This window comes from Dreissena polymorpha, chromosome 9, assembly GCF_020536995.1.
Source record: "Dreissena polymorpha isolate Duluth1 chromosome 9, UMN_Dpol_1.0, whole genome shotgun sequence".
In the NCBI taxonomy this organism is placed as follows: Eukaryota; Metazoa; Mollusca; class Bivalvia; order Myida; family Dreissenidae; genus Dreissena; species Dreissena polymorpha.
In genome coordinates this window covers 84,467,508-84,495,331 of record NC_068363.1, presented here as the reverse complement: position 1 = coordinate 84,495,331, position 27,824 = coordinate 84,467,508, and the positions used below count along the sequence as shown (strand labels likewise).

Below are 27,824 nucleotides of genomic sequence, written 5' to 3'. Positions count from 1 at the left end.
AAAACAGGGCTTAATGCTTGTGCATAAAGTGTCGTACCAAATTAATGTTGGATAATACTTTCTGCTTTTATGAAATTTTTCGTTTGAAAAAGAAAAAAAAATCCAGTGTAGGCAGAAAGCGTCTTCCCAGATTTGCCTGTGCAGACTTCACAGGTTAATCTGGGACGACACTTTTGGACATGTGTTAAGCCACATTTTCCTAGACCGCAGCTTGTTTTTGTTTGCAGGCCTATGGAGAGGAGATTTCGATTGCTGGCTTTGAATCCGGTTCAGAAGAGGTTGAACCATGCAAAAACCAAGAAGTAAAGGTAAGATACATAACCCATCGTATTAAACAGCATTGATCATATTTACAGGACTATAATTGTTTCAAAGAAACCTGACTGCTTTATTTATGATAAATTTATTTCAGTCATTATATTAGGGCCCGTCTATCTCTGTTGGTACAGGGCTTTATTCCTCCTGCCTCTGATACGAAGAATTAAGACTGAAATGTTCATTTGAAATTATCAGCCATAGAAAATGATTTATTGATACATTCAAATAAAAATCAACACTTCAATTTGTTGAAGTATAAACTTAATCGAATATTTAAAAAAGTGCTTTGTTCATAGAAAAACATTACTTGCTTCAAATTATTGTTGTAAGTTGTCTATCTTTAGAGAAAGTTATGTGCATGAATGATGAGACATTTTGTTGCTGACAAGGGCTTTTTGTTTCCAGACAATAGTATCTCAAGGAGACAGTCAGCCCTGCATTTTGAGCATGGACTCCCTGAGTCCCCCTCCCACGGGTGCGGCCCCTCCCACAGGCGTGGGCAGGAAGGCCAGTGATTGGTTCAAGTCCTTACAGCTGAAGACCCCAAGCAAGTCAGAGCAGGGACCGCAGGACGATGGGGCACCAGACTCGGCAAAGAAGAAGAAGAAAAACAAGAAGTAATCACGGCATTGTTTGAGCCCCATATCAAATCTGGATCAAGGGTGTAATTAAGTTTTTAAGGCAAATTCCAAAAGGAGGGGAATTTAAGTTTAGTTTTGTTAATTGTTCAAAAAGTAGATAGTGGTGTTGTCTGATAGTTTGATTAAAAAAACATGGTGATTTCAGGGGTTTTTTTTAGAAAAAGGGGAAGACGCTGGACGCTGGGTGAAAGGGGAAAATAGAGTGCAAAAGAGAATATTTGGGGAAAAAAATAAAAACTGTTTTAATCAATGTCTTATAACTCATCTACTCTGATTTCAGGTTTTTTTCAACACTGTCTGCGCCTCCGGAAAATGGAGGCATTCCCAAAGCAAAAAAACACGCAACATTCCCAATCAAATCTAGATGACATTTTTCCCAATTAAAGTATAGAAGTTTTCAGTCAAAATCATAACAAAACGTTAACAAACACTAATGACATTTAGAGTGACTTCCCTTTAACCATTACGTTGATTTATGTGCTTCCTGGGTTTGAAAAAGATGGGCTATTGGTTTTCCTAGGTGATTTATCTGCTTCCTGGGTTTGAAACAGATGGGCTTTTGGTTTTCCTAGGTTATTTACATGCTTCCTGGATTTGAAACAGAAGGGCTATTGGTTTTCCTAGGTGATTTACCTGCTTCCTGGGTTTGAAACGGAAGGGCTATCGGTTTTCCTAGGTGATTTACCTGCTTCCTGGGTTTGAAACAGATGGGCTATTGGTTTTCCTAGATGATTTACCTGGTTCCTGGGTTTAAAACAGATTGGCTATTGGTTTTCCTAGGTGATTTACCTGCTTCCTGGATTTGAAACAGAAGGGCTATTGGTTTTCCTAGGTGATTTACCTGCTTCCTGGGTATGAAATAGATGGGCTTTTGGTTTTCATAGGTGATTTATGTGCTTCCTGGGTTTGAAACAGATGGGCTTTTGGTTTTCCTAGGTGATTTACGTGCATCCTGGGTTTGAAAAAGATGCGCTTTTGGTTTTCCAATAGTATTTACCTTCTTCCTGGGTTTGAAACAGATGGACTATTGGTTTTCCTAGGTTGTTCTGTTGAGATATTTGTTGCTTTTGTAATTTAGGAAATTATAGATACATGTACATATACAAGAGTGTATGTGTATGTTATGCTTGTTTGTATTAAATCCCTTAATCACTAGCAATTATAGATTTGAATTGAGCAATTATAAAATAACAGCCGTATGTTTATATTCTTGCTTTTTTTTTTACATATTATTTACTTATAAAGTATGATAATATGTGTAATTTGTTTTTGTTTTTAAATGTAGGTAGTGAATTGTAAATTTTAAGTCTGTGTATTTAAAACTTATTAACAAGAAATGAATGTGTCTGTCAACTTTTGAGTACAAAAACAATAATTATCCCCACGCTTTTCGGAGAAAGCGTGGGGATTAAGTGGTTATCTCCGCCGTCCGTCCGTCCTGGCCACTATCTTCTCCTACACTATTAGCACTAGAACCTTGAAACTTACACACATGGTAGCTATAGGCATATGTGCAACAGTGTACTATTTGGAATTTTGAGCTGACCCCTGGGTCAAAAGTTTTGGGGTATGGGGTGGGGCCGGGTCAGAGATTTTCACTCATTTTTATGCCCCCCAAGGAGGGCATACAGTGATCGCACTGTCCGTCCGTCTGTCCGTCACACATTGCATTTAGGTTTCGAAAAATGCTCATAACTTTTATGTCGCTTCAGATGTAACCGTCATATTTGGTATGCATGTGTATATGGACAAGACCTTTTCATGCGCACAAAAATTTTGACCCCTGTGACCTTGACCTTGAACTTAGGGTCCGCGTTTAGGTTTCAAAATCTGCGTTTAGGTTTCGAAAAAATGCTCATAACTTCTATCAAAGTGTTTATAGGGGGCATATGTCATCATATGGCGACAGCTCTTGTTTTAGGTTATTTAACATTAACTTATTCATTTTTACACCGATTTACTTCAAATTGATACTGAATATCTCTTATGACAATACGGTCAATCTCAACTATGCATGGCCCCATTACAAACCCTGGGGCGCCCCTGGGTCAAACATGGGGCGTGGAGATATGCGTCGGCCTCTGCCGCGCCATTTCTAGTTACAGTTAAAAACACCTTGGAACGCATACTCTGATGAAATCAATATTTTAGTGTTACTATACTGCTTTATGCATGGTTTTCAATTGTACAAGTTTTTGTGCGTTAAACATTGATACAAAGCTATTCTGAGTGCTCAGTTGGAAATATCCATTTTTAACACCGTGTTTGGCATTAAAAAATATATAGCGCCTTAAATACATGGTTGCGCGAAATACACGATTAAGTACAGTATGTGCTATGTTTCAGGGGTGGTCTAGCAGAGCAGATGTTGCGGCTCCAGGCTCGAGATCGGTCTTCTGTCCGTATGTGGGCTCACAAGCAGAACAAGCCCTCTGCATCCCAAGGTTGGACTGCAGCTTTGATTATATTCTGTTTTAGTTTAATTTTATTCTTAAAAGCAGTGTTTTGGCCCATGGCAAAATAGCACTAGCACTCTGGGTTTGAATGTTTAAGAATTATAAATATACATCAAAGCCTTCACTTTATCCTTTACACAATTATAATATTAAACAAGATACGTTTTAATTAATTAAGTTATATTTAAGCAGGAAAGGTGTGTTGATTGCAGTCAGTATTCAGAATCATGAAATACAACTATGAAATCATTAATATCCCAAACTGAACAGTGATAGGCTAGTTTTAGAAAGGCTTTGCAAATCAAGTTGTACAGACTAATCTGTCTGTAATGCAAGATGGGGGTCTTTGTTAAATTACTTACTATGTACAGATTCAGCTAATTTGTAAACAATATCTTTTGTTCTCCGTACTACACTGTGTGAATTTGTTTGTGTTTATATGTATTTTCATTTTACAGAGAATTAGACTTTTGTTTGTTAACCAGGTTTTCCGAAGGAAAAAACTGGTTATTAGATTGGCGAATGCGGGCGGGCTGGCTGGCTGGCTGGCTGGCGGGCTGGCTGGCTGGCTGGCTGGCGGGCTGGCGGAATAAGCTTGTCCGGGCCATAACTATGTCGTTCATTGTCAGATTTTAAAATCATTTGGCACATTTGTTCACCATCATTGGACGGTGTGTCGCGCGAAATAATTACGTCGATATCTCCAAGGTCAAGGTCACACTTTGAGTTCAAAGGTCAAAAATGGCCATAAATGAGCTTGTCCGAGCCATAACTATGTCGTTCATCGTCAGATTTTAAAATCATTTGGCACATTTGTTCACCATCATTGGACGGTGTGTCGCGCGAAATAATTACGTCGATATCTCCAAGGTCAAGGTCACACTTTGAGTTCAAAGGTCAAAAATGGCCATAAATGAGCTTGTCCTGGCCATAACTATGTCATTCATTGTGAGATTTTAAAATCATTTGGCACATTTGTTCACCATCATGGGACGGTGTGTCCCACGAAAGAATCACGTCAATATCTCCAATGTCAAGGTCGCCACGACTAAAAATAGATTTAAAAAAAATAAAAATACAAATGGGGTTAATTTTTTTTGGTCATTTCAAAAGTTCAGTTTGAGTTTTCTCCCTTTATCAATTTTTTTTTTCACAATGAAAACCTGGTTTTGTGACAATTTTGTCCCTTGTTTTTAAGTTAAAAGTCTGTATTTTAAATATTTTGGACATGTTCAAGTTAAAAGTCTGTATGTTTAATATGTTGACCATGTTCAAGTTTTAAATCTGTTTATTAAATGTGTTGAACATGCTAAAGTTAAAAGTCTGTATATTAAATGTATTGAATGTGTTAAAGATAAAAGTCTGTATATTTAATACGTTGAACATGTTCAAGATAAAAGTCTGTATATTAAATGTGTTGAATGTGTTAAGGATTAGAGTCTGTATATTAAATGTTTTGAACATGTTCAAGTTAAAAGTATGTATATTAAATGTGTTGAATGTGTTCAGGATAAAAGTCTGTGTATTAAATGTGTTGAATGTGTTAATGTTATAAGTCTGTATATTAAATGTGTTGAATGCGTAAAAGTTAAAAGTCTGTATTGACTGTTTGCATTGTTCATACTTCAGATTGCAAGTCCAGCACGCTGACGGTGCTCAGTGTAGAGTCACTGTACTCTATGCAGCTGGTGCGATGTTCCGTGTCAGTGTCCACAAGTGGGGCCGGAGATCTGGTTCCCGCGTCAGGCACCGAAGACTTGGCCAGCAGCTCACGACTGGTTCTGTTTACTGGGAACCAGGCAGAGCAACTGAACCTCCAGACTGGAACTCAATTCAAGATCTTTCCACCTTGGTGAGGGAATTTTGCCTAACATTTATACTAGACTGGATGCTTTTTATATAGGATAAATGATGTGCCCATTTTCATGAACATACTTAATTTTTAGCTCGGCTGTTTTCAGAGAAAACCCGAGGTATTGTCAAAGCCAGCTCGTCGTCCGATGTCGGCGGTCCGCTGTCCGCGTCATGCTAAAACCTTTTTTCATTGGCTCTAAAATCAAAGTGCTTCCACCTACAACTTTGAAACTTCATATGTAGATGCACCTTGATCAGTTCTACATGCCACACCCATTTTAGGGTTACTAGGTCAAAGGTCAAGGTCACTGTGACCTCTAAAAAAAATATTCTGACAAGCTTTCATTTATTCAAAACTGCACCCGCAGCCGAGCGTTGGCACTTGTTATGCGGTGCTCTTGTTGAGCTCATTTCATGAGATGACATTTAAGTTTCAGCTCAGCTGAATATTCACAATGGTAGTTAGCTCAAAAACAATCTCACATTTTGGCTATTCAAATATGCACATATTCCTCCTCAAACTTGGCGTTTAGTCACAAACAAAACTAAAAAAAAAAAGCTAACCCCAACTAAAGCAGTAGCTTTACTGTTCTCCAATTGAAGTTAATGTTCAACTATTGATAATAAATGTGGAGCCTTTAATATACAAACAAGCAGCAAAACAGACTTGAAAATATTGCCATCTCTTCAGTGATTTAAGTTTGTTTATGTAACACATATTATTTAAAATACAATTCGATATCAAGCATAACTATCTCTGTAACATAAGCAGTAGCTAAACTATCAAATGGCAGCTTGCATTTCTGCTGTAGAAATAGATTGACAATCAAAATGAATGAATAAAGTTTTGATCAGCTGCAATAAAACTACTTTTTTAACTTTTTTCTTATTCCTTCTTAAAGGCCAAAATTATTGAAATTTTAAAGCAAGTATGATTATTTAGTAATTTTTTCCAGTACTTTCATAACAGCCAGGAGCTAGTGAAATGTAATTCGGGGTGGTAGAAATGTTGTTATGTATGAAGTTTGGGCATTTAACATTTTGTCTGCAAAAATTAATTTCATTATTCAGGAATATTGATGAAAGCAATAAATATCTCAGTTCTCGTAGACACCAGGACTTTTTTAACCTGTTTGGGATCTGGTCATTACGGTGCAGGAGAAATTTTAGATATTTTTGTTTGGATTTTTTTTTCAAGCATAGCATGAAATATGCAGGGTTAAGATTATTTTGAGGCAAAACTGTATGATTTTAAATATATTTTGAGGGTTGACATATTAAGAACTGTAAAAACAAAAAAAAGGTGCTTGGTCAGTGAATGCTTGCTTGACTGCATACAGGCAGCAACTGGAGCTGAATGGAGGCCAGATGGTGTTGCTGTGCACCAAGTACTGTCTGCTGCAGTCAGGTCCCTCCCCCAGGGATGAGAGGCAGGCCACACACCCCTTAGAGAAATATGGGAGCCCTGTTCGGGCTTCCTGGAACTGTCCGTGTGTGCAAGGTCAGCATGAATCTTCTTATTAAAAGCATACATGGAAATGTACTATGATTATAAAGTTTACTGGATGTCTTGTCTAAATAAATGTTGTATTCATATTTTTATTATACCAAAATATTCAGTTGTCGGAGAGAACTGAGACTTAAAAAGTACCTTTTCTTTAAGCGCTGGAAGTTTGTAGAGCAAATTACTTCTATTTTTTTTAATTGATTAAATCGAAGCTTGGAATATGTTATCATCATGATGTGCAAGACTCTTTTTCATGCTGTTTGCTGCTCATCTGTATCTTACAGTTGAATTAACTCAGATTTTTTGTTAAATTTAATTATCCCCACGCTTTTCAGAGAAAAAGGGGGGATTATGTGGTTATCTCTGCTGTCTGTCCGTCAGTCTGTCCGTCCATCCTGGGTGGGGTCGGGTCAGAGATTTTACTGCGACCGCGATTCTAATAAGGCTCATAACTGCTGTGTCCCTTCAGATGTTGCTTTCATATTTGGTATGCATGTGTATCTAGACAACACCTTTCCATGCGCATACAATTTTTTCACCCCTGTGACCTTGAACTTGAGGTCAGCGTTCAGGTTTCGAAATCTGCGACCGCGATTCGAAACAGGCTCATAACGACTGTTTCCCTTCAAATATTGCTTTCATATTTGGTAGGCATGTATATCTGGACAACACCTTTCCATGCGCATGTTCAGGTGTCGAAATCTGCGACCGCCATTAAAAAAAAGCTCATAATGTCTGTGTCCCTTCAGATATTGCTTTCATATTCGGTATGCATGTGTATCTGGACAAGACCTTTCCATGCGCATACAATTTTTTCACCCCTGTGACCTTGACCTTTAACTTAGGGCCCGCCTTTAAATTTTAAAATCTATTATGTGGTTATCTCCGCCGTCTGTCCGCTCGTCCATCCGTCTGTCCTGGCCACTATCTCCTCCTACACTATAAGCACTAGAACATTGAAACTTACACACATGGTAGCAATGAGCATATGTGCAACAGTGCACTATTTGGAATTTTGATCTGACCCCTGGGTCAAAAGTTATGGGGGTTGGGTTGGGGTCAGGTCAGAGATTTTCACTCATTGTTATAAGCCCCTTTTTCAAAACGGGAGGTTTTATAGTGTACCCTTGGAAGGCGGGTGCCAGTGGGCGGCGGCGGCATCCACAGCAGTGTCTGCTCTCAAATTCAATTAGTTTTCATCCTATCTTCCCCAAACTTGGTCAGAAGTTGTATCTAGACTATATATCTAGGTCAAGTTCGAATATGGGTCATGCCGGGTAAAAAACTAGGTCACGGGGTCACTTAGTGCATTTTAAGGATTTAGCATGGTGTCCACTCTCTAATTGAAGTAGTTTTCATCCGATCTTTACCAAATTTGGTCAGAAGTTGTGTCTAAATGATATCTAGGTCAAGTTCAAATATGGGTCATGCCGGGTCAAAAACTAGGTCACGAGGTCACTTAGTGCATTTCAAGCAATTAGCATGGTGTCCGCTCTGTTATTGAAGTAGTTTTCATCTGATCTTTATCAAATTTTGTCAGAATTTGTGTCTAGACAATATCTATGTCAAGTTCAAATATGGGTCATGCCGGGTCAAAAACTAGGTCATGGGGTCACTTAGTGCATTTCAAGGATTTAGCATGGTGTCCGCTCTCTAACTGAAGTAGTTTTCATCCAATCTTCACCAAACTTGGTCAGAAATTGTATCTTAACAATTACTAGGTCAAGTTCAAATATGGGTCATGCCGGGTCAAAAACTAGGTCTTGGGGTCACTTAGTGCATTTCAAGGGTTTAGCATGGTGTCCGCTCTCTAATTGAAGTAGTTTACATCGGATCTTCATCAAATTTGAAGCGTTATAGATAATTTTTTACCCATTGGGGTAATTACCCCCACTTTTCAAAGCATGGGGGTAAATGTTCAAATTTTGCCTTGCTTGAAGGGTAATTTGCTAAAAGTAAAACAAGAATATAGCCGGGGTACAGACACGCTACTTTAATCATTTTAAACACAATAAACCAATAAATATGTGTATTCCTTCATAGTAGTAGGTTTCTTAAAGTGTTTTTAGCTCACCTGAGCACAACGCACAGTGTGTCCCTCGTCAACATTGCCTTGTGAACACTCTAGAGGCCACATTTATTGTATGATCTTTATGAAACTTGGTCAGAACATTAGTCCCAATGATACCTTGACCGAGTTCAAAACTGGGTTATGCTGGGTCAAAAACTAGGTCACTAGGTCAAAAAAAAGAAAAACCTTGTGAACACTGTAGAAGTCACATTTGATGCCCAATCTTCATGTAACTTTGTCAAAATGTTTGTCTTAATGATATGTTGGTTGAGTTCAAAAATGGTTTCAGTCCATTGAAAAACATGGCCGCCAGGGGGCGGGGCAGTATTTCATATATGGCTAAAGAGAAACCTTGTGAACACTCTAGAAGTCACAATTTTTGCCCAAACTTCATGAAAATTGGTATAAACATTGGTTTCATTGATATTTTGGACGAGTTTAAAAATGGTCCAGATCGGTGAAAAATCATGTCCGCCAGGGGGCGGGGCATTTTTCTCTATATGTATAAAGTGAAAACATGTGAAAGCTCTAGAAGTCACATTTTTGGTCCAATCTTCATGAAATTTGGTCAGAACATTTGTTTCCTGGATACGATGGTTGAGTTTGAAAATGGTTCGGATCGGTAAAAAAACATGGCCACCAGGGGGCAGGGCAGTTTTGCTTATATGGCTATAGTTAAACCTTGTTCACACTCTAGGAGTCACATTTATTTCCAATCTTCATGACACTTGGTCTGAACATTTGTTTTTATGATAGCTAGGCTGAGTTTAAATATAGTTTTGGGTTGTTGAAAAATATGGCCGCCAGGGGGCGGGGCAGCTTTGCTTATATGGCTATAGTGAAACCTTGTTAACACTCCAGAAGTAACATTTATAGCCCAATCTTCATGGAACTTGGTCGGAGATTTGTTTATTGATAGCTTGGCTGTGTTCAAAAATGGTTACAGTTTGTTGAAAAACATGCTGCCAGGGTAGCGGCAGTTTTCATAATATGACTATATTAAAACCATGTTAACACTCTAGTTGTAATGCGGATGTTGGTGCACAATGATGATGATGGTGATGATGATGATGATGATGATGATGATGATGATGAGGATGATGATGATGATGATGATGATGATGATGATGATGATGATGATTATGATGATTATGATGATTATGATGATACTGGTAATGGATTCAGAAACATTAACCACAACCCAAATATCTAATTATAATTATTGCATTACTCAAATTAATTATTGCCATTACTTATGATTGTTATCTATATCTTTTCAGAAATTTAACATAGTGGTAAAACCAATAAAACAACAAGAAGTGTTACATATGAATCTTATTTGACTTTTCATTCTCTTATCAAAGGCTACTCTCTATAAAACTCATTTATACCTGTGCTTGCATTGTTGCCAGGTGGTAATTGTGTAACACTCCTGGAAATTGACCCCAATTAACTTGGGCACTTTCATCAAAGACCTTTGTGTTGATGTCAGATGGAAACCATTCATAAGTTTAGATAAATAAGACATTACAATTTGAAATGTTTTACCCCTACAATTTTCAGTAAGTCGGTAGTTTGTGTGTGATTATGAAAGATTTGTGATTTTAGCAGGTTTTATTGTTGTTTCAATTGGAAATATCAATGCAAGGTGAGTCCTAAAATTGTTCCAGTTGTTTAAAAACACTGTCAAAAATGTGAACAATTTGGTAGTAAAAAAACAACAACTTATCACATCTTTTAAGAAGCACAAACAGCTGTTTAAAGAAAAGATGATTTGCATTTGTTTTTGCAAAAATAATGTATTTATGCTACAGATTTTTTGTGCAATTAAATTACAAATAGTTTGATAGTTGTTTTGATATTACATGTATACACTTTCAAATGTCTTGTGTGTGTTTACTTCTATATTTGCACACATTTATAACTATAAGAAAGATCAAGTGATGTTTTGTTCTATAAAAAAAGATCAATATTGAATTTCTAGTAGCTGTACATATTCTCATACTCATTTACTTTTTTATAACTGACTTTGATATATGATAACAGTTCAACATATTTTATTTAATTATGCAAAAACTATTTTACAAAAACACAATCTCTTGAACAAATACGGTTGTTTTCAGTATCTAAAAGTGTTCTTGCTAAACAGATTGTAAACAGTCATCCCCTATAAGATGCTGAGATGCTTATCTCATGATCTCAAATTTGGACAACAATTTGTTGAAAAATGTACTTCCATTTTCTTTTGCTGATGCTCATTATTAAATTACTGTCCTCATATTACTTTTTCCAAAATAATAGCTTTGTCGCAACAGGTAAAAAATGTCTCTTTTAAAAAATTTAATCACACACACACAAAACTACTGATAGCGCATATATGTATATATCTGCCGAAACAGCAAACCTTTTCTTTTCACAAAACAATGTTAACAACCCTTGTTTCCTGGATACGATGGTTGAGTTAAAAAATGGTTTTGATCCGTCAGTAACATGACCGCCAGGGGGGAGGGGGTCATTTTCCTTATATTTCTATACTGAAAAAGCATGTGAACACTCTAAAAGTCACATTTTTTGGCCAATCAACATTGGTTTTATTGATATGTCGTATGAGTTTGAAAATGGTTGTGATCAGTGGAAAAACATTGCCGCCAGGGGATGGGGCAGGGGATGGGTTTTCTCTTATATGTTTATAAGAAGCATTTTCCTTATATATATATATATTTAAAAAAAATCTGGGTATCAAAAACATAGCCGCCAGGGTGGGTGGGGTAATTTTCTATACAGGCCTATTGTGAATACTTTGGAACACCTTATTTTTTAATTCAGTCTTGTCATACTAATAACTTAAAATATTTGCTGAAGAGTTTTAATCTTTGTTTCTTTCCATCTAAGTCTCTCAGGTGAGCGACCCAGGGCCCTTTGGGGCCTTTTGTTTGAACTTGTATTGTTGGCAGATTAAATATTTAAGACGAACTTCGTCCTTATCGTCCACCACCGTGAGCCTCAGAAAATTTTTTGCCAACTTTCAACAGTTGTTTTATTAGCGTTTTAGTGTGTCCTTTTTTATTTGAAAACAGAGGAAATTAAATCATTCAGTATTGGCTGTACAATCTTATTACTCAATACAACTTTTTCCATATAAAAAGAATCAATTTGACTTTGAGAAATTATTTGTTTTGGCTTCGAAGAAGCCATGCTGACCTCTTCATGTAATTTAATAAACACATACGCGCTTGACTGTCTGTTAAAAAAATCAATACTAAATTTATCATGCGTCAAGATGATACAGAGTATACATACCGACTGGCCAACTATTTGTTCAATCCAGCGCACAAATTAGCTCTAATTATTACGATAACCAGTCTCATATTTTGTCGAAAGACAATCAGCTTTTTATAAATTTTGTTTACGATGTACGCAGAGAATTTACAGCATTTGTGTCAGTACAGATTGGCTTGCTTAAATGTACGCACGGAAATGATAAATTGAGCGTATCTTGATATTTCTAATGCGTATATTACGCTGATACGCAGCTTATCTAGAATGCTGAATTTGGTCAGAAGTTGTGTCTAGATGATATGTAGGTCGAGTTCAAATATGGGTCATGGTAAAGTTATCAAGTAGTCCAAACCTTAAAACGGGGGTATCTTGTGACAGTTTGGCACTCTTGTTTTATGTTATTAGTCCCCTACCGCTTTCACCGGAGGGGACTTACGGTTTTGTCTCCGTCCGTCCATCCGTCACACTTTTCTGGATCCTGCGATAACTTTAAAAGTTCTTAATATTTTTTCATGAAACTTGAAACATGGATAGATGGCAATATGGACATTATGCACGTCATTTCATTTCGTTCCTACGTCAAAAATTATGGTTGCTATTGCAACAAATAGACTAGAAATACTGCTGAAAATGGTGGTTTTTCTGGATCCTGCGATAACTTTAAAAGTTCTTAATATTTTTTCATGAAACTTGAAACATGGATAGATGGCAATATGGACATTATGCACGTCATTTCATTTCGTTCCGACGTAAAAAATTCTGGTTGCTATGGCAACAAATAGACTAGACATACTGCTGAAAATGGTGGTTTTCTGGATCCTGCGATAACTTTTAAAGTTCTTAATATTTTTTCATGTAACTTGAAACATTGATAGATGGCAATATGGACATTATGCACGTCATTTTCTTTTTGTTCCGACGTCAAAAATTCTGGTTGCTACGGCAACAAATAGACTAGAAATACTGCTGAAAATGGTGGTTTTCTGGATCCTGCAATAACTTTTAAAGTTCTTAATATTTTTGCATGAAACTTCAAACATGGATAGATGGCAATATGGACATTATGCACGTCATTTCATTTTGTTCCTAAATTTAAAAAAATTGTTGCTATGGCAACAAAAATATGAAAAAAAAAATCTGGAATTTCTGACAATGGTGGAGCCGGTAGGGGACTTATATTGCTTGACAATAGTCTTGTTTTACATTAACTTCTTCATTTCTACACAGATTTACTTCAAATTGATACTTGACATCTCTTATTACAATACGGTCAATTTCAACTATGCATGGCCCCATTACCAAGCCTCTGCCGCGCTTTTTCTAGTAAAATTTGTAAGGAACTTCAAATGGGTCAATATGCATACCTGAGTGGTACAGGATTAACATATCAGACAAAGGTAGATAAATGTGATGTACTTGTCCTTCTTGTAATTAAGGACTGTGCCGCAGTATGTCCCTGTGTCCGGCCAGCAAGTTCCCTGCCGTGGCTGGACATCTGCAGGTAAGTGGACACCATTGGACAAATCAGCCTTGGTCTTTGAAAACTGGGCTTAATGCATGTGGGTAAAGTTTCATCCGAGATTAGCCTATGCAGTCCACATAGGTTAATCCAAGACGACTTTCTTTGTCTCATCTGGATTTGTCACTTAAATAAGACTTCCTTTAAACAATTTTTTTTCATAAAAGTTGAAAATGTGGACTGCACAGCCTAATCTGGAGAGACACGCTACTTACATGCATTGAGCCCAGTTTTCTGGAGAGACACGCTATGCACATGCATTGAGCCCAGTATCTGGAGAGACACGCTACGCACATGCATTGAGCCCAGTTTTCTGGAGAGACATGCTATGCACATGCTTTGAGCCCAGTTTTCTGGAGAGACACGCTACACACATGCATTGAGCCCACTTTTCTGGAGAGACAAGCTACGCACATGCATTGAGCCCAGTTTTCTGGAGAGACACGCTACGCACATGCATTGAGACCAGTTTGGAGAGACACGCGACGCACATGCATTGAGCCCAGTTTGGAGAGACACGCTACGCACATGCATTGAGCCCAGTTTTCTGGAGAGACACGCTACGCACATGCATTGAGACCAGTTTGGAGAGACACGCTACGCACATGCATTGAGCCCAGTTTGGAGAGACACGCTACACACATGCATTGAGCCCAGTTTTCTGGAGAGACACGCTACGCACATGCATTGAGACCAGTTTTCTGGAGAAACACGCTACGCACATGCATTGAGCCCAGTTTGGAGAGACACGCTACGCACATGCATTGAGCCCAGTTTGGAGAGACACGCTACGCACATGCATTGAGCCCAGTTTTCTGGAGAGACACGCTACGCACATGCATTGAGCCCAGTTTTCTGGAGAGACACGCTACGCACATGCATTGAGCCCAGTTTGGAGAGACATGCTACGCACATGCATTAAGCCCAGTTTGGAGAGACACGCTACACACATGCATTGAGCCCAGTTTTCTGGAGATACACGCTACGCACATGCATTGAGCCCAGTTTTCTGGAGAGACACGCTACGCACATGCATTGAGCCCAGTTTGGAGTGACAACCTACGCACATGCATTGAGCCCAGTTTGGAGAGACACGCTACGCACATGCATTGAGCCCAGTTTTCTGGAGAGACATGCTACACACATGCATTGAGCCCAGTTTGAAGAGACATGCTACGCACATGCATTGAGCCCAGTTTGAAGAGACACGCTACACACATGCATTGAGCCCAGTATCTGGAGAGACACGCTACACACATGCATTGAGCCCAGTTTTCTGGAGAGACACGCTACGCACATGCATTGAGCCCAGTTTGAAGAGACACGCTACGCACATGCATTGAGCCCAGTTTGGAGAGACATGCTACGCACATGCATTGAGCCCAGTTTGGAGAGACACGCTACGCACATGCATTGAGCCCAGTTTGGAGAGACATGCTACGCACATGCATTGAGCCCAGTTTGGAGTGACAAGCTACGCACATGCATTGAGCCCAGTTTGGAGAGACATGCTACGCACATGCATTGAGCCCAGTTTGGAGAGACATGCTACGCACATGCATTGAGCCCAGTTTGGAGAGACACGCTACGCACATGCATTGAGCCCAGTTTTCTGGAGAGACACGCTACGCACATGCATTGAGCCCAGTTTTCTGGAGAGACACGCTACACACATGCATTGAGCCCAGTTTGGAGAGACATGCTATGCACATGCATTGAGCCCAGTTTGGAGAGACACGCTACGCACATGCATTGAGCTCAGTTTGGAGAGACATGCTACGCACATGCATTGAGCCCAGTTTGGAGAGACACGCTACGCACATGCATTGAGCCCAGTTTGGAGAGACACGCTACACACATGCATTGAGCCCAGTTTTCTGGAGAGACACGCTACGCACATGCATTGAGCCCAGTTTTCTGGAGAGACATGCTACGCACATGCATTGAGCCCAGTTTGGAGAGACACACTACACACATGCATTGAGCCCAGTTTTCTGGAGAGACACGCTACGCACATGCATTGAGCCCAGTTTTCTGGAGAGACACGCTTCGCACATGCATTGAGCCCAGTTTGGAGAGACACGCTACGCACATGCATTGAGCCCTGTTTTCTGGAGAGACATGCTACGCACATGCATTGAGCCCAGTTTGAAGAGACACGCTACGCACATGCATTGAGCCCAGTTTGGAGTGACATGCTACGCATATGCATTGAGCCCAGTTTGGAGAGACATGCTACACACATGCATTGAGCCCAGTTTTCTGGAGAGACACGCTACACACATGCATTAAGCCCAGTTTGAAGAGACACGCTACGCACATGCATTGAGCCCAGTTTTCTGGAGAGACACGCTACACACATGCATTGAGCCCAGTTTGAAGAGACACGCTACGCACATGCATTGAGCCCAGTTTTCTGGAGAGACACGCTACGCACATGCATTGAGCCCAGTTTTCTGGAGAGACACGCTACGCACATGCATTGAGCCCAGTTTTCTGGAGAGACACGCTACACACATGCATTGAGCCCAGTTTTCTGGAGAGAAACGCTACGCACATGCATTGAGCCCAGTTTTCTGGAGAGACATGCTACACACATGCAATGAGCCCAGTTTGGAGAGACACGCTACGCACATGCATTGAGCCCAGTTTGGAGAGACACGCTACGCACATGCATTGAGCCCAGTTTTCTGGAGAGACACGCTACGCACATGCATTGAGCCCAGTTTTCTGGAGAGACACACTACACACATGCACTGAGCCCAGTTTGGAGAGACATGCTACGCACATGCATTGAGACCAGTTTGGAGAGACACGCTACGCACATGCATTGAGCCCAGTTTTCTGGAGAGACACGCTACGCACATGCATTGAGCCCAGTTTTCTGGAGAGACACACTACACACATGCACTGAGCCCAGTTTGGAGAGACATGCTACGCACATGCATTGAGACCAGTTTGGAGAGACACGCTACGCACATGCATTGAGACCAGTTTGGAGAGACACGCTACGCACATGCATTGAGCCCAGTTTGGAGAGACACACTACACACATGCATTGAGCCCAGTTTTCTGGAGAGACACGCTACGCACATGCATTGAGCCCAGTTTTCTGGAGAGACACGCTTCGCACATGCATTGAGCCCAGTTTGGAGAGACACGCTACGCACATGCATTGAGCCCTGTTTTCTGGAGAGACATGCTACGCACATGCATTGAGCCCAGTTTGAAGAGACACGCTACGCACATGCATTGAGCCCAGTTTGGAGTGACATGCTACGCATATGCATTGAGCCCAGTTTGGAGAGACATGCTACACACATGCATTGAGCCCAGTTTTCTGGAGAGACACGCTACACACATGCATTAAGCCCAGTTTGAAGAGACACGCTACGCACATGCATTGAGCCCAGTTTTCTGGAGAGACACGCTACACACATGCATTGAGCCCAGTTTGAAGAGACACGCTACGCACATGCATTGAGCCCAGTTTTCTGGAGAGACACGCTACGCACATGCATTGAGCCCATTTTTCTGGAGAGACACGCTACGCACATGCATTGAGCCCAGTTTTCTGGAGAGACACGCTACACACATGCATTGAGCCCAGTTTTCTGGAGAGAAACGCTACGCACATGCATTGAGCCCAGTTTTCTGGAGAGACATGCTACGCACATGCAATGAGCCCAGTTTGGAGAGACACGCTACGCACATGCATTGAGCCCAGTTTGGAGAGACACGCTACGCACATGCATTGAGCCCAGTTTTCTGGAGAGACACGCTACGCACATGCATTGAGCCCAGTTTTCTGGAGAGACACACTACACACATGCACTGAGCCCAGTTTGGAGAGACATGCTACGCACATGCATTGAGACCAGTTTGGAGAGACACGCTACGCACATGCATTGAGCCCAGTTTTCTGGAGAGAAACGCTACGCACATGCATTGAGCCCAGTTTTCTGGAGAGACATGCTACGCACATGCAATGAGCCCAGTTTGGAGAGACACGCTACGCACATGCATTGAGCCCAGTTTGGAGAGACACGCTACGCACATGCATTGAGCCCAGTTTTCTGGAGAGACACGCTACGCACATGCATTGAGCCCAGTTTTCTGGAGAGACACACTACACACATGCACTGAGCCCAGTTTGGAGAGACATGCTACGCACATGCATTGAGACCAGTTTGGAGAGACGCTACGCACATGCATTGAGACCAGTTTGGAGAGACACGCTACGCACATGCATTGAGCCCAGTTTGGAGAGACACACTACACACATGCATTGAGCCCAGTTTTCTGGAGAGACATGCTACGCACATGCTTTGAGCCCAGTTTTCTGGAGAGACATGCTACGCACATGCATTGAGCCCAGTTTGGAGAGACACACTACACACATGCATTGAGCCCAGTTTTCTGGAGAGACACGCTACGCACATGCATTGAGCCCAGTTTTCTGGAGAGACACGCTTCGCACATGCATTGAGCCCAGTTTGGAGAGACACGCTACGCACATGCATTGAGACCTGTTTTCTGGAGAGACATGCTACGCACATGCATTGAGCCCAGTTTGAAGAGACACGCTACACACATGCATTGAGCCCAGTTTGGAGTGACATGCTACGCATATGCATTGAGCCCAGTTTGGAGAGACATGCTACACACATGCATTGAGCCCAGTTTTCTGGAGAGACACGCTACACACATGCATTAAGCCCAGTTTGAAGAGACACGCTACGCACATGCATTGAGCCCAGTTTTCTGGAGAGACACGCTACACACATGCATTGAGCCCAGTTTGAAGAGACACGCTACGCACATGCATTGAGCCCAGTTTTCTGGAGAGACACGCTACGCACATGCATTGAGCCCAGTTTTCTGGAGAGACACGCTACGCACATGCATTGAGCCCAGTTTTCTGGAGAGACACGCTACACACATGCATTGAGCCCAGTTTTCTGGAGAGAAACGCTACGCACATGCATTGAGCCCAGTTTTCTGGAGAGACATGCTACGCACATGCAATGAGCCCAGTTTGGAGAGACACGCTACGCACATGCATTGAGCCCAGTTTGGAGAGACACGCTACGCACATGCATTGAGCCCAGTTTTCTGGAGAGACACGCTACGCACATGCATTGAGCCCAGTTTTCTGGAGAGACACACTACACACATGCACTGAGCCCAGTTTGGAGAGACATGCTACGCACATGCATTGAGACCAGTTTGGAGAGACACGCTACGCACATGCATTGAGACCAGTTTGGAGAGACACGCTACGCACATGCATTGAGCCCAGTTTGGAGAGACACACTACACACATGCATTGAGCCCAGTTTTCTGGAGAGACACGCTACGCACATGCATTGAGCCCAGTTTTCTGGAGAGACACGCTTCGCACATGCATTGAGCCCAGTTTGGAGAGACACGCTACGCACATGCATTGAGCCCTGTTTTCTGGAGAGACATGCTACGCACATGCATTGAGCCCAGTTTGAAGAGACACGCTACGCACATGCATTGAGCCCAGTTTGGAGTGACATGCTACGCACATGCATTGAGCCCAGTTTGGAGAGACATGCTACACACATGCATTGAGCCCAGTTTTCTGGAGAGACACGCTACACACATGCATTAAGCCCAGTTTGAAGAGACACGCTACGCACATGCATTGAGCCCAGTTTTCTGGAGAGACACGCTACACACATGCATTGAGCCCAGTTTGAAGAGACACGCTACGCACATGCATTGAGCCCAGTTTTCTGGAGAGACACGCTACGCACATGCATTGAGCCCAGTTTTCTGGAGAGACACGCTACGCACATGCATTGAGCCCAGTTTTCTGGAGAGACACGCTACACACATGCATTGAGCCCAGTTTTCTGGAGAGAAACGCTACGCACATGCATTGAGCCCAGTTTTCTGGAGAGACATGCTACGCACATGCAATGAGCCCAGTTTGGAGAGACACGCTACGCACATGCATTGAGCCCAGTTTGGAGAGACACGCTACGCACATGCATTGAGCCCAGTTTTCTGGAGAGACACGCTATGCACATGCATTGAGCCCAGTTTTCTGGAGAGACACACTACACACATGCACTGAGCCCAGTTTGGAGAGACATGCTACGCACATGCATTGAGACCAGTTTGGAGAGACACGCTACGCACATGCATTGAGACCAGTTTGGAGAGACACGCTACGCACATGCATTGAGCCCAGTTTGAAGAGACATGCTACGCACATGCACTGAGCCCAGTTTGGAGAGACATGCTACGCACATGCATTGAGACCAGTTTGGAGAGACACGCTACGCACATGCATTGAGACCAGTTTGGAGAGACATGCTGCGCACATGCATTGAGCCCAGTTTTCTGGAGAGACACGCTACGCACATGCATTGAGCCCAGTTTGGAGAGACATGCTAGGCACATGCATTGAGCCCAGTTTGGAGAGACACGCTACGCACATGCATTGAGCCCAGTTTTCTGGAGAGACACGCTACGCACATGCATTGAGCCCAGTTTTCTGGAGAGACACGCTACACACATGCATTGAGCCCAGTTTGGAGAGACATGCTACGCACATGCATTGAGCCCAGTTTGGAGAGACACGCTACACACATGCATTGAGCCCAGTTTTCTGGAGAGACACGCTATGCACATGCATTGAGCCCAGTTTGGAGAGACACGCTACGAACATGCATTGAGCCCAGTTTGGAGAGACACGCTACGCACATGCATTGAGACCAGTTTTCTGGAGAGACACGCTACGCACATGCATTGAGCCCAGTTTGGAGAGACATGCTACGCACATGCATTGAGCCCAGTTTTCTGGAGAGACACGCTACGCACATGCATTGAGACCAGTTTGGAGAGACACGCTACGCACATGCATTGAGCCCAGTTTGGAGAGACATGCTACACACATGCATTGAGCCCAGATTTCTGGAGAGACACGCTACGCACATGCATTGAGCCCAGTTTGGAGAGACACGCTACGCACATGCATTGAGCCCAGTTTGGAGAGACACGCTACGCACATGCATTGAGACCAGTTTTCTGGAGAGACATGCTACGCACATGCATTGAGCCCAGTTTTCTGGAGAGACACGCTACACACATGCATTGAGCCCAGTTTAGAGAGAGACGCTACGCACATGCATTGAGCCCAGTTTTCTGGAGAGACTCGCTACACACATGCATTGAGCCCAGTTTTCTGGAGAGACACGCTACGCACATGCATTGAGCCCAGTTTGGAGAGACACACTACACACATGCATTGAGCCCAGTTTTCTGGAGAGACACGCTACGCACATGCATTGAGACCAGTTTTCTGGAGAGACATGCTACTTACATGCATTGAGCCCAGTTTGGAGAGACATGCTACGCACATGCATTGAGCCCAGTTTGGAGAGACACGCTACGCACATGCATTGAGCCCAGTTTTTTGGAGAGACACGCTACGCACATGCATTGAGCCCAGTTTTCTGGAGAGACACGCTACGCACATGCACTGAGACCAGTTTGGAGAGACACGCTACGCACATGCATTGAGCCCAGTTTGGAGAGACACGCTACACACATGCATTGAGTCCAGTTTTCTGGAGAGACACTCTACGCACATGCACTGAGACCAGTTTTCTGGAGAGACATGCTACGCACATGCATTGAGCCCAGTTTGGAGAGACACGCTACGCACATGCATTGAGCCCAGTTTTCTGGAGAGACACGCTACGCACATGCATTGAGCCCAGTTTTCTGGAGAGACACGCTACACACATGCATTGAGCCCAGTTTGGAGAGACACGCTACGCACATGCATTGAGCCCAGTTTTCTGGAGAGACGCGCTACGCACATGCATTGAGCCCAGTTTTCTGGAGAGACACACTACACACATGCACTGAGCCCAGTTTGGAGAGACATGCTACGCACATGCATTGAGACCAGTTTGGAGAGACACGCTACGCACATGCATTGAGACCAGTTTGGAGAGACACGCTACGCACATGCATTGAGCCCAGTTTGAAGAGACACGCTAAGCACATGCACTGAGCCCAGTTTGGAGAGACATGCTACGCACATGCATTGAGAGCAGTTTGGAGAGACACGCTACGCACATGCATTGAGACCAGTTTGGAGAGACATGCTACGCACATGCATTGAGCCCAGTTTGGAGAGACATGCTGCGCACATGCATTGAGCCCAGTTTTCTGGAGAGACACGCTACGCACATGCATTGAGCCCAGTTTGGAGAGACATGCATTGAGCCCAGTTTGGAGAGACACGCTACGCACATGCATTGAGCCCAGTTTGGAGAGACACGCTACGCACATGCATTGAGCCCAGTTTTCTGGAGAGACACGCTACACACATGCATTGAGCCCAGTTTGGAGAGACATGCTACGCACATGCATTGAGCCCAGTTTGGAGAGACACGCTACACACATGCATTGAGCCCAGTTTTCTGGAGAGACACGCTACGCACATGCATTGAGACCAGTTTTCTGGAGAGACATGCTACGCACATGCATTGAGCCCAGTTTTCTGGAGAGACACGCTACACACATGCATTGAGCCCAGTTTGGAAAGACACGCTACGCACATGCATTGAGCCCAGTTTTCTGGAGAGACACGCTACGCACATGCATTGAGCCCAGTTTGGAGAGACACGCTACGCACATGCATTGAGCCCAGTTTTCTGGAGAGACACGCTACGCACATGCATTGAGCCAAGTTTTCTGGAGAGACACGCTACGCACATGCATTGAGCCCAGTTTTCTGGAGAGACATGCTACGCACATGCATTGAGCCCAGTTTGGAGTGACATGCTACGCACATGCATTGAGACCAGTTTTCTGGAGAGACACGCTACGCACATGCATTGAGCCCAGTTTGGGGAGACATGCTACGCACATGCATTGAGCCCAGTTTGGAGAGACACGCTACGCACATGCATTGAGCCCAGTTTGGAGAGACACGCTACGCACATGCATTGAGACCAGTTTTCTGGAGAGACACGCTACGCACATGCATTGAGCCCAGTTTTCTGGAGAGACACGCTACGCACATGCATTGAGACCAGTTTTCTGGAGAGACACGCTACGCACATGCATTGAGACCAGTTTTCTGGAGAGACATGCTACGCACATGCATTGAGCCCAGTTTGGAGAGACACGCTACGCACATGCATTGAGCCCAGTTTGGAGAGACACGCTACGCACATGCATTGAGACCAGTTTTCTGGAGAGACATGCTACGCACATGCATTGAGCCCAGTTTGGAGTGACATGCTACGCACATGCATTGAGATCAGTTTTCTGGAGAGACACGCTACGCACATGCATTGAGCCCAGTTTGGAGAGACATGCTACGCACATGCATTGAGCCCAGTATGGAGAGACACGCTACGCACATGCATTGAGCCCAGTTTGAAGAGACACGCTACGCACATGCATTGAGACCAGTTTTCTGGAGAGACACGCTACGCACATGCATTGAGCCCAGTTTGGAGAGACATGCTACGCACATGCATTGAGCCCAGTTTGGAGAGACATGCTACGCACATGCATTGAGCCCAGTTTTCTGGAGAGACACGCTACGCACATGCATTGAGCCCAGTTTTCTGGAGAGACACGCTACGCACATGCACTGAGACCAGTTTTCTGGAGAGACATGCTACGCACATGCATTGATCCCAGTTTGGAGAGACATGCTACGCACATGCATTGAGCCCAGTTTTCTGGAGAGACACGCTACGCACATGCATTGAGCCCAGTTTTCTGGAGAGACATGCTACGCACATGCATTGAGCCCAGTTTGGAGAGACACACTACACACATGCATTGAGCCCAGTTTTCTGGAGAGACACGCTACGCACATGCATTGAGACCAGTTTTCTGGAGAGACATGCTACGCACATGCATTGAGCCCAGTTTGGAGAGACACACTACACACATGCATTGAGCCCAGTTTGGAGAGACACGCTACGCACATGCATTGAGTCCAGTTTGGAGAGACATGCTACGCACATGCATTGAGCCCAGTTTGGAGAGACATGCTACGCACATGCATTGAGCCCAGTTTGGAGAGACACGCTACGCACATGCATTGAGCCCAGTTTGGAGAGACACACTACACACATGCATTGAGCCCAGTTTGGAGAGACACGCTACGCACATGCATTGAGTCCAGTTTTCTGGAGAGACACGCTACACACATGCATTGAGCCCAGTTTTCTGGAGAGACACGCTACACACATGCATTGAGCCCAGTTTGGAGAGACACGCTACGCACATGCATTGAGCCCAGTTTTCTGGAGAGACACGCTACGCACATGCATTGAGCCTAGTTTTCTGGAGAGACACGCTACACACATGCATTGAGCCCAGTTTGGAGAGACACGCTACGCACATGCATTGAGCCCAGTTTGGAGAGACACGCTACGCACATGCATTGAGTCCAGTTTTCTGGAGAGACACGCTACACACATGCATTGAGCCCAGTTTTCTGGAGAGACATGCTACGCACATGCATTGAGCCCAGTTTGGAGAGACACGCTACGCACATGCATTGAGCCCAGTTTGGAGAGACACACTACACACATGCATTGAGCCCAGTTTGGAGAGACACGCTACGCACATGCATTGAGTCCAGTTTTCTGGAGAGACACGCTACACACATGCATTGAGCCCAGTTTTCTGGAGAGACACGCTACACACATGCATTGAGCCCAGTTTGGAGAGACACGCTACGCACATGCATTGAGCCCAGTTTTCTGGAGAGACATGCTACGCACATGCATTGAGCCCAGTTTTCTGGAGAGACACGCTACACACATGCATTGAGCCCAGTTTGGAGAGACACGCTACGCACATGCATTGAGCCCAGTTTGGAGAGACATGCTACGCACATGCATTGTGCCCAGTTTGGAGAGACACGCTACGCACATGCATTGAGCCCAGTTTGGAGAGACACGCTACGCACAAGCATTGAGCCCAGTTTTCTGGAGAGACACGCTACGCACATGCATTGAGCCCAGTTTTCTGGAGAGACACGCTACGCACATGCATTGAGCCCAGTTTTCTGGAGAGACACGCTACGCACATGCATTGAGCCCAGTTTGGAGAGACACGCTACGCACATGCATTGAGCCCAGTTTTCTGGAGAGACACGCTACACACATGCATAGAGCCCAGTTTTCTGGAGAGACACGCTACGCACATGCATTGAGCCCAGTTTGGAGAGACACGCTACGCACGTGCATTGAGCCCAGTTTGGAGAGACACGCTATGCACATGCATTGAGCCCAGTTTTCTGGAGAGACACGCTACGCACATGCATTGAGCCCAGTTTTCGGGAGAGACACGCTACGCACATGCATTGAGCCCAGTTTTCTGGAGAGACACGCTACGCACATGCATTGAGACCAGTTTTCTGGAGAGACATGCTACGCACATGCATTGAGCCCAGTTTGGAGAGACACGCTACGCACATGCATTGAGCCCAGTTTGGAGAGACACGCTACGCACATGCATTGAGACCAGTTTTCTGGAGAGACATGCTACGCACATGCATTGAGCCCAGTTTGGAGTGACATGCTACGCACATGCATTGAGACCAGTTTTCTGGAGAGACACGCTACGCACATGCATTGAGCCCAGTTTGGAGAGACACGCTACGCACATGCATTGAGCCCAGTTTGGAGAGACACGCTACGCACATGCATTGAGCCCAGTTTGGAGAGACACGCTACGCACATGCATTGAGACCAGTTTTCTGGAGAGACACGCTACGCACATGCATTGAGCCCAGTTTTCTGGAGAGACACGCTACGCACATGCATTGAGACCAGTTTTCTGGAGAGACACGCTACGCACATGCATTGAGACCAGTTTTCTGGAGAGACATGCTACGCACATGCATTGAGCCCAGTTTGGAGAGACACGCTACGCACATGCATTGAGCCCAGTTTGGAGAGACACGCTACGCACATGCATTGAGACCAGTTTTCTGGAGAGACATGCTACGCACATGCAATGAGCCCAGTTTGGAGTGACATGCTACGCACATGCATTGAGACCAGTTTTCTGGAGAGACACGCTACGCACATGCATTGAGCCCAGTTTGGAGAGACATGCTACGCACATGCATTGAGCCCAGTATGGAGAGACACGCTACGCACATGCATTGAGCCCAGTTTGAAGAGACACGCTACGCACATGCATTGAGACCAGTTTTCTGGAGAGACACGCTACGCACATGCATTGAGCCCAGTTTGGAGAGACATGCTACGCACATGCATTGAGCCCAGTTTGGAGAGACATGCTACGCACATGCATTGAGCCCAGTTTTCTGGAGAGACACGCTACGCACATGCACTGAGACCAGTTTTCTGGAGAGACATGCTACGCACATGCATTGATCCCAGTTTGGAGAGACATGCTACGCACATGCATTGAGCCCAGTTTTCTGGAGAGACACGCTACGCACATGCATTGAGCCCAGTTTTCTGGAGAGACATGCTACGCACATGCATTGAGCCCAGTTTGGAGAGACACACTACACACATGCATTGAGCCCAGTTTTCTGGAGAGACACGCTACGCACATGCATTGAGACCAGTTTTCTGGAGAGACATGCTACGCACATGCATTGAGCCCAGTTTGGAGAGACACACTACACACATGCATTGAGCCCAGTTTGGAGAGACACGCTACACACATGCATTGAGTCCAGTTTGGAGAGACATGCTACGCACATGCATTGAGCCCAGTTTGGAGAGACATGCTACGCACATGCATTGAGCCCAGTTTGGAGAGACACGCTACGCACATGCATTGAGCCCAGTTTGGAGAGACACACTACACACATGCATTGAGCCCAGTTTGGAGAGACACGCTACGCACATGCATTGAGTCCAGTTTTCTGGAGAGACACGCTACACACATGCATTGAGCCCAGTTTTCTGGAGAGACACGCTACACACATGCATTGAGCCCAGTTTGGAGAGACACGCTACGCACATGCATTGAGCCCAGTTTTCTGGAGAGACACGCTACGCACATGCATTGAGCCTAGTTTTCTGGAGAGACACGCTACACACATGCATTGAGCCCAGTTTGGAGAGACACGCTACGCACATGCATTGAGCCCAGTTTGGAGAGACACGCTACGCACATGCATTGAGTCCAGTTTTCTGGAGAGACACGCTACACACATGCATTGAGCCCAGTTTTCTGGAGAGACATGCTACGCACATGCATTGAGCCCAGTTTGGAGAGACACGCTACGCACATGCATTGAGCCCAGTTTGGAGAGACACACTACACACATGCATTGAGCCCAGTTTGGAGAGACACGCTACGCACGTGCATTAAGTCCAGTTTTCTGGAGAGACACGCTACACACATGCATTGAGCCCAGTTTTCTGGAGAGACACGCTACACACATGCATTGAGCCCAGTTTGGAGAGACACGCTACGCACATGCATTGAGCCCAGTTTTCTGGAGAGACATGCTACGCACATGCATTGAGCCCAGTTTTCTGGAGAGACACGCTACACACATGCATTGAGCCCAGTTTGGAGAGACACGCTACGCACATGCATTGAGCCCAGTTTGGAGAGACATGCTACGCACATGCATTGAGCCCAGTTTGGAGAGACACGCTACGCACATGCATTGAGCCCAGTTTGGAGAGACACGCTACGCACAAGCATTGAGCCCAGTTTTCTGGAGAGACACGCTACGCACATGCATTGAGCCCAGTTTTCTGGAGAGACACGCTACGCACATGCATTGAGCCCAGTTTTCTGGAGAGACACGCTACGCACATGCATTGAGCCCAGTTTGGAGAGACACGCTACGCACATGCATTGAGCCCAGTTTTCTGGAGAGACACGCTACACACATGCATAGAGCCCAGTTTTCTGGAGAGACACGCTACGCACATGCATTGAGCCCAGTTTGGAGAGACACGCTACGCACGTGCATTGAGCCCAGTTTGGAGAGACACGCTATGCACATGCATTGAGCCCAGTTTTCTGGAGAGACACGCTACGCACATGCATTGAGCCCAGTTTTCGGGAGAGACACGCTACGCACATGCATTGAGCCCAGTTTAGAGAGACACGCTACGCACATGCATTGAGCCCAGTATCTGGAGAGACACGC

The 27,824-nt window shown here is 44.2% G+C and overlaps 1 protein-coding gene across 19 annotated transcripts in view; it reads left to right on the top strand.

Annotated features, from left to right (window-relative positions):
* Nucleotides 1–27,824, top strand: part of LOC127845741 (DNA repair-scaffolding protein-like) — a 590,230-nt gene that overhangs the window by 217,611 nt on the left and 344,795 nt on the right. For all 19 annotated transcript variants that reach the window (XR_008033366.1, XR_008033356.1, XR_008033363.1 and 16 more), the window contains exons 5-10: nt 228–308; nt 724–935; nt 3,306–3,403; nt 5,045–5,267; nt 6,610–6,770; nt 13,563–13,627. Coding sequence is in view for 1 of the 19 variants with exons in the window: in XM_052376853.1 (XP_052232813.1) it covers nt 228–308; nt 724–935; nt 3,306–3,403; nt 5,045–5,267; nt 6,610–6,770; nt 13,563–13,627 (840 nt within the window). In the remaining 18 variants the exon portion in view is untranslated. The remainder of the gene's footprint in view (nt 1–227; nt 309–723; nt 936–3,305; nt 3,404–5,044; nt 5,268–6,609; nt 6,771–13,562; nt 13,628–27,824) is intronic.